Source organism: Aulonocara sp. 'chitande type north' Nkhata Bay, unplaced genomic scaffold, assembly GCF_057382095.1.
Source record: "Aulonocara sp. 'chitande type north' Nkhata Bay isolate Kocher_YH1m ecotype deep benthic unplaced genomic scaffold, A_spYH_male_GT1.1 unmapped_scaffold_30, whole genome shotgun sequence".
Taxonomy (NCBI): Eukaryota; Metazoa; Chordata; class Actinopteri; order Cichliformes; family Cichlidae; genus Aulonocara; species Aulonocara sp. 'chitande type north' Nkhata Bay.
The window spans coordinates 42,501-50,743 of NW_028234362.1; the positions used below are offsets into that span (position 1 = coordinate 42,501).

The 8,243-nt window shown below is 39.6% G+C and overlaps 1 protein-coding gene and 1 long non-coding RNA gene across 2 annotated transcripts in view; one reads left to right on the plus strand and one right to left on the minus strand.

Annotated features, from left to right (window-relative positions):
• LOC147300571 (uncharacterized) overlaps positions 1 to 3,485 on the plus strand; it is an 8,152-nt gene extending 4,667 nt beyond the window's left edge. The window contains exon 2 of the long non-coding RNA XR_015127695.1: positions 1,146 to 3,485. This is a non-coding gene — a long non-coding RNA (uncharacterized LOC147300571). The remainder of the gene's footprint in view (positions 1 to 1,145) is intronic.
• Positions 3,486 to 5,779: 2,294 nt separating this feature from the next.
• LOC147300572 (nanos homolog 2-like) lies at positions 5,780 to 7,253 on the minus strand. The gene has a single exon (XM_086285122.1). It carries the CDS (start codon positions 7,139 to 7,141, stop codon positions 6,641 to 6,643), a length of 501 nt encoding a protein of 166 aa, XP_086141248.1. The 5' UTR covers positions 7,142 to 7,253; the 3' UTR covers positions 5,780 to 6,640.
• Between the last annotated feature and the right edge of the window lie 990 nt (positions 7,254 to 8,243).

The following is an 8,243-nucleotide window of genomic DNA, read 5'->3' on the forward strand; positions in this document are numbered from 1 at the left end:
TCTTTGGTGCTGTTTTTCAGCCTCATCTATCCTTTTTTATTTTGAGAAATGTACGTATGTGGTGCCCAGACTTGTGAAGCATTAGGACTATTGTCTTCCTGTAGTTTTGAGGTAACTCAGTTGTGCTGTTAGTGCCAACGCTTTTTACTGGTTTATAAGAATAGCTGGTTGAACAAGTAATGCCAACTGTCTTTGTTGCCCTGTGGTTATGCGCCGTTTAATTAGTAAACCCAAGATGGGCAATTTTTTGAACTGGGGCAGGGGTACCACCATCCTGTCCCACGGTGGAGAGTGCATCTCAAGGAACCGGCGATTGCTGGTTCCCTGATCTTTTTTCAACACCCTAACCCTTTACCACAGACGTGGAGTCAGGACCCGCTGTTCACTTTCAGTCAGTACACTGAAAATGAGTTTCATCAGACTAACCACAAATGTACGACAGTCAAGAACTTCTGTGCAGCTCTGAGCCAAGTTTCCTAAACAGTCTGCAGTATGAGGAGGACGAGTTCTTTAGAAAACTGATAGCTGCAGAAGGACAAACCTCAACTCAAAAATCTTTAAAACGCCTTCATTCTTCTCATATGATTAATGAGAAGGAAAACGGGACACCACTGTCTTATAATTCCCCAGGAACAAACTCCTCTTTCTCTCATTTCAGACCTGTTTCAAATCATAAGCAGACACAACCAAAAACCGGCTCACCTAATCAAACCAAATCCTAACTTTAAGCCACTATCCAGTCCTGTCCCCCTTCTCTCCTCATACCACCCACAGTTCAGACCCCACCTCAGGCCCCTTACTGCCTGAGGAGGGGTCTGAAGTATTTTCCAGCCTTATAAAGAAAGGGAAGACTGAAGTGGCAGACTGTCATGCAAAAAGCGAGCATCTCCTCCTTGCACTGCTTACAGTCAAATGACAAAATATGTGAACTCTTTTTAAACAGGAAAAAGGAAGAAATTGTACACCAGAGGGGGCAAGAAGGAGAAAACTTGAATATAAACTCAAAAGAAAAACCGCTGTTCCTTCCCTCCCCCAGAAGGCAGTAGAATATCATCATGTTAAATGCCACTTTTGGGGGGGGGGGGGGTAAAATTACTTGACAAATATGTTTCTCTTTTTTGTTATTTCGTCCCTCTTTGTTACAGCTACAGGAGGACAATAAACAGAAGAAGGAGAGCGGCACCAAAGAGGCGAAAAAACGAAAGAGCGCACCACCTCCTGACACCACATCCACAAAGAAGTCCAAATGTACCTCCAGTGCTGAGGGGGACGACAAGGAGGTTTTTCTCCTCCCTGTTCGTGGGCGTGAGCGTTACGAGATGTTGAAGAAGATCAATGACGGTTTGGAGCTGCTTGACAAGGACAGCAAAAGCAAGTCAAAGGTCTCAGTGAAGCATGAGGTTCCCGTGCCCTCCAGTGGAAAGAGGCTGCTCCAGAGAGGAGAGAGGAGTGACAGCGACTAAGATGCCCATCACCTCAATTTCGAAAACAAATGTCACCTTTTTGTCTAAGCCTTTAGGATTATTTCAGGTTTTAAATGCCCATTTAAAAACCAAAATGCCATCCTGCCTCAGTTAAAACGGTTCCTGAAACTGTACTGCCTGATTAGTCACTGCACTGACATACTGTTGTGTTCAGTTATGTTTTTCTTTTCTTTTTAAAAAAAACAAAAAAAACAACAACCCTATGTTCCTAATTGGGTTAGAGCCGTTCAGCATGGTTTGAGTGAGATTAAGAATGATCCTTGTCATAACGAGTCACTGCCGTTTATTTAAATAAAGTTCAAAGCTAGGCTTGCAAAACTTGAATGGAATTTGCCTCTGATGTTGCTGTATTACTGTGCTACAGTCCTGTCGCACCATGTCATTTTTTAAAAAAGAAATGTATATATTTTGCATGATTGTCTGGGAAATGCAACCACCTCTGCGCAACCTTGATTCATATGCAATATGTAATCATGTTTGTGTAACATGAAAGAAAAAAGAGAAAAAACGATGATAAATGCAAAGACTGGTAACAGCGCTAAGAACCATAAAGCAAGAGAATTTTTAAAAAACTGTGAGAAATAAACTACACTGTAAAAAAAATAACCCTATTCAAATTAAAAAAAATGATGTCCAGTTGTCACATCCAAAATATTTGGCTTTATAGAATCCAAATTGAGTCACTTGATATGACCTGATACTTTTATGTTGATATAAACAATATTACTAGACTTGACTGAAACTTTAAATTTTGCATTGATCCAAATTGATTTTTTTACATAGAACCATATTTTAATTATTGAACCAAGCTAATATATTGAAATTTAACCAACCTAATGTATTCACATCGAACCAAATTAACATGAACTAATATGTTTGTGTTGAAGCCAGGTAATTGATTTACATATATTCAAACTATATTTTTTACATTTCATTTCAGTTCAAAAATGCTCTGCATTTCCTATAAAAAACAAGACAGTTGGCCAACCAATTATTTCAAAATTATTTATTGTTCCAAACCATTTTAACTATAATCAATAGAGAGGATTAGTAATATACAGATTTAGTGCTACAGCAGAAATGATTAGAGAAATGTTTGTTTTATAAAACCTGCAATCTTTTGAAAACCAGTATAAAACCTGCAATCTTTTGAAAACCAGTATAAAACCTGCAACCTGTCTAAAAGAACTGGCATAAAACCATTATAAAAACTCTTTTTAAACCAATTTGCAAGTACTCAAAAATGTTTATATGTGCACTGTGCCTGTACAATGTAAAAAAAAAAAATCTACACATGTATCAATGAAATCAACTTAAATCTCCCTTTCAAATGGGTGTTCTTATAAATTTTGAATGTAGAATACCACTGCAGGCCAACCAAGCAAAATAACCAAGCACACATGCACATGCATGTGCACATACACATGCACACATGCATGCAAACACACTACTGTGCAGTGTTAAGTTCACAATTAAGTTTGCGAATCTTAGAGGTCATCTTGTTAAAGTCAAGCTCCATCATAATCTTTTGAAGAGCCTCAAAGGTGAACCTGAATCCTCGTGGATATTCCATATTAAGAGCATAACAGAGTCCAAAGACCATTGCCACTCCAGCTGCCACAGAAGGCAACTCATTCAGGACTTCCACACCATCAATGATTATCCCGATGTCTCGAGGCTGATGTAGGAGGCTTGAGTTGTCCCTGAAGACGAAGAGTGCCATGGTGGTACTCTGCAGCTCTTCCTCAGCTTCATCTTTCTGGGATATCTTGAGGTAAAATATGGAACAAAATGTACAAGTGAAGAACTGAAGTCTGGCACACCTGATAAATCTTTGACCATAATAAACTACTATTTTGATAGTTGTTTGGTCACAGACTATTAGAACAATTATTTGACTAATCAGATTGTGAATTGCATAATCATTAAATTAAATCAATGGTGGAACATTTTCATAAATGTTCCACAAAGCCCAAGAAAAAAAAAGAAAACAATACAGAACCCTAAGATATTAACTTGATGAGTTGATTAATCGTTGCTGTCCTACATTAATCACTGCATTTAATAGCAGAGTTGTCAAATTTACATCAAGAGACTGCATCTCATGTAGAGACAGAACAGATATGGACATACCATGTATTCTTTTATCAAGTCCTCAACACATCAGCAAGGTGAATGAGAGGATAATGAGGGAGAGTCTAGATTATTATGAAATGTTTAAAAAGGATGTGCAGTGTAAATGCAAAATGATACCTGTTCAGATTAAATGAAAATGTATGCTTCAGCCATGGAATGGATGGAGCGATCTGTGGTTCTGAAAGCATACAGAAAAAAAGAATAATGTTACTTCTCTATAAAACACATTACATAGAAAAACCAAGAAATACGTAACATGACATACCAAACAGTCTACAGACCAGCCATTAGCGACTAAGTTTGGCATAGGGTCAATTTTTTGCTGTTAAAATTAAAATTTCTTCAGAAAATGCACATTTTTCCGAGCCGCGCCTGAAAGTCAATTAAAGGAATTAGTCTTATGTCATTGATCTTATATGCTGGCTTGTTATTTCTGTCTCTAAATCATGCACATTAATAATTATCTTTTGCGCTCGGTGTACACACACATAACACATATTTATATGAAGAGAGACAAACGTGCGCGCACAAACACAAGCTTGTGTCTAGAAACCGCGAGCTCACCAGAAAAATTCAAACGAAGCGGAGCACGGAGTTATACTATGAATGTTATGAACTATGAACTTATGCTAGCTAGCTTTATCCACCACCGATGCATCGTGGTAACGCTAGCTAGTTAGGCAAAAAGCCGTGTTTTACCAGTATACTAACTTGTATTCCCGACTGTGATGGTCGGTTTCTGGTAACCAGTTCTAACGTTGCGCAGGATAGCTAGCTAGCTTATAGCTAGCAGCTACAATCATGCAAAAATTAGGGGTGGCTGTCGACCCAGCTTAAATGGGGTTATTTTCTGCGATTTTGGCAATACAAATTATAAAAGCTTTTGTAACACACTTGGCTTTACTTACGTTTATTTTCAGATGAAATTAATCAAAGATGTGACATGATGTTTCCAGCAGCCATGCAGAATAAAAATGGGTCCCGGTCTATTTCTGGTGGGCGTGTTCAAGTGCAAATCACTTTGACTCAAATTAAAGATATTATCTGTTCAACATGAAAAGAAATATATGTTTTGAGAGAAATCAAAAACTTTGCGTTGCGATGTTCACAATCCTGTACTGACACTATGGGCACATTTTTAGAAATCTATTTAATTCCACAGAAAGGTTAGCCACTTTAGTGTTTCACTTGTGACCTATTTATAGCTCACTGAAGAAGGTTTTAAAATGCAACAATGTTCGGAGATAGAGAGAAAAAAAAAAGAACTTTGGTGCAGGTGCAGGTGCAGTCTTTATGTAGCTTTCTGGTGACCTTAAAATAACCTTTACGAAGCCCGTTGACAGGCCTTTAATCGAATGATCGGTTGGTTGATTGATAACAGAAAAAAAGGACACATAAGATGGACATAAAGGACTGAAAACACCAAGAGCAAAATATTGCATCGCACTCATTTATGTAGTTTATTTTTAGATTAGATAATTTTGCAAAATAACGCAGCAAAATAAATAATAAGAGCCGGGATGTGCAGACTATTTAGCACTGAAAAAACTCCGTCCATGTGAACAGAATCAGGTGTTACCTTACCTGTTGATTAAATATCAAGACTATTTAGCAATAAGCTTACTTTAAAGGCTCGTAATAGGTGAACTGTCTTGGTATAGTTGAGTCACGCAGAGTTCATGGTCCATGTTGTGTTACTTGTTGTTTGTGTGTGTGTGTGTCACCCGATGACCCCTGGCGCCGGAGCGTCTAGACTACATTAGAGGTGTGTCACAGCAAAGAGCCGCACCTGCGCTCAAAGAGAGCACATACATAGAGGTGAGGTATGAGGATAAATGGATAGATGCGGTCCTTTTTCGAAGCTGAGCGCACAGTTGTATTTCCTGCACAATCACACACGAAGTGAGGCTGTGTTTATGCCGGTTATACCATGAATATACACCCTGCAGGCACCACTTGTTTGTCAAACTGTTTATGAAGCAAAAGTCACATTTCTGTTTATTTACAAAGCAAAAAGAAGGGGGGGAAAGAGGCGTAGGAGGGGGTGGAGCGTGCGCACTAGCATACCGGCGACGGCTGTTTCCTTTCACTAAAAGGAAAAAAATAATAAAATGTGTACTTCACGTTACGGTTGAAACTGGGGTTTTTTTTGTGTTTTTTTAATTTTTATTTTATAGAAACAATTTTTGCTCATAACCAATTGACAGGGGATTTCTTAAAATCACCCCGCAGTTCTTCAGCTGAGACACCTGAGTTAGAAAACACAAACACTGCAGCTGTCTTTGTACAAACTTGTACAAACTCTGTTTTGACCTTGTATACTGTATTTCCCCAGCCCCTCTATTTTGAAACTAAAACTATTGAACCTTAATTCAATTTCTCACTTCACATAATCGTTTCACTTTTGCCTTGAAGTGTTACTTTTAATTTAATTTAATTATTTTTTTATGACGCATGTTCTCTGGTGAGTTCAGGTACATCTGTAACTTCAAGTGGAAGAGTTGCATGTGAGTTAAAAATTTTCTATAATACCAAAAAAAAAAAAAAAAAAAAAAAAAAAAGACAAAATACTGACGTTTTTGTCGAATAATCTGTCTGACATGAGGGATAATATAGCATTTGCATTTTAACTAAAAGACTCGCGCACTGACACTATGGGCACATTTTTAGAAATCTATTTAATTCCACAGAAAGGTTAGCCACTTTAGTGTTTCACTTGTGACCTATGAAGTACCCCCGAAATTGTATCATATTAAACAACAACAACAACAATAACAACAACAATAAACACTCGAGGACTTTAAAGAGTTTAATTTTTTCCGAGGTTTGAGAGCGCTCACCCCGGCTCGGGGCTCCACAGATGTGCTGGATGAGAGCTCCTTGCTGCAGACTGCAGCGGAGTGTTTGACAGTCAAACTTGAAACAGTCTTTGGAACTGAAACGGTCTCTGCCAACACGAACACATACCCCAAACAGTTCGGTAAATATGTACAGTTTCTCGCAGCTTCAGTTTTCAGCAGCTACCAGAACTTGCCTACCGTCTGCATCCTCCCAGCAGCCTCGCACTTCATCTGCGGGCAGTACTTGCGTGTGTGAGCGCTGTCACCGGTGGCTTCGCAGATCGGGCAAGTGTAGTTCCGGAGGACGGGGCAGAAAACTATCCCGTCGTCTGATTTGAGCTTGTGAGATAGGTACACCCTCGGAGTCTCCCCGTTCTGCTTGCATAAGCGGCAGTAGTCCGAGGATGAGGCGCTGCTGCTGGTGTCCGACGCGCTGCTGGTCGGACTGGACTGTGATGAGTTTTTGGAGGATTTCTTCCCCCGAGTGGAAGTGTGGACCTTACTCCAAGGGGGCGCTTGTCCCTTCTTTGGACGCTCGGTGTCTCGGTTATCAACCTCACGGTTGCTGCACAGTTTCTCGAACACTTGGCTCAGATTCATGTAGTCGTGCCACATGTTAAAGCTGTCCCCACCAGTGAGGATCGAGTTCTGGACCTCCAGTTGTCTCGGCATTGTGGTCATTTTTTGGCAGAAGTAAAACTGAGAGTGTGTTTGGAGCGCCTCATATTTATAGCTCACTGAAGAAGGTTTTAAAATGCAACAATGTTCGGAGATAGAGAGAAAAAAAAAAGAACTTTGGTGCAGGTGCAGGTGCAGTCTTTTATGTAGCTTTCTGGTGACCTTAAAAGAACCTTTACGAAGCCCGTTGACAGGCCTTTAATCGAATGATCGGTTGGTTGATTGATAACAGAAAAAAAGGACACATAAGATGGACATAAAGGACTGAAAACACCAAGAGCAAAATATTGCATCGCACTCATTTATGTAGTTTATTTTTAGATTAGATAATTTTGCAAAATAACGCAGCAAAATAAATAATAAGAGCCGGGATGTGCAGACTATTTAGCACTGAAAAAACTCCGTCCATGTGAACAGAATCAGGTGTTACCTTACCTGTTGATTAAATATCAAGACTATTTAGCAATAAGCTTACTTTAAAGGCTCGTAATAGGTGAACTGTCTTGGTATAGTTGAGTCACGCAGAGTTCATGGTCCATGTTGTGTTACTTGTTGTTTGTGTGTGTGTGTGTGTGTCACCCGATGACCCCTGGCGCCGGAGCGTCTAGACTACATTAGAGATGTGTCACAGCAAAGAGCCGCACCTGCGCTCAAAGAGAGCACATACATAGAGGTGAGGTATGAGGATAAATGGATAGATGCGGTCCTTTTTCGAAGCTGAGCGCACAGTTGTATTTCCTGCACAATCACACACGAAGTGAGGCTGTGTTTATGCCGGTTATACCATGAATATACACCCTGCAGGCACCACTTGTTTGTCAAACTGTTTATGAAGCAAAAGTCACATTTCTGTTTATTTACAAAGCAAAAAGAAGGGGGGGAAAGAGGCGTAGGAGGGGGTGGAGCGTGCGCACTAGCATACCGGCGACGGCTGTTTCCTTTCACTAAAAGGAAAAAAATAATAAAATGTGTACTTCACGTTACGGTTGAAACTGGGTTTTTTTTTGTTTTTTTAATTTTTATTTTATAGAAACAATTTTTGCTCATAACCAATTGACAGGGGATTTCTTAAAATCACCCCGCAGTTCTTCAGCTGAGACACCTG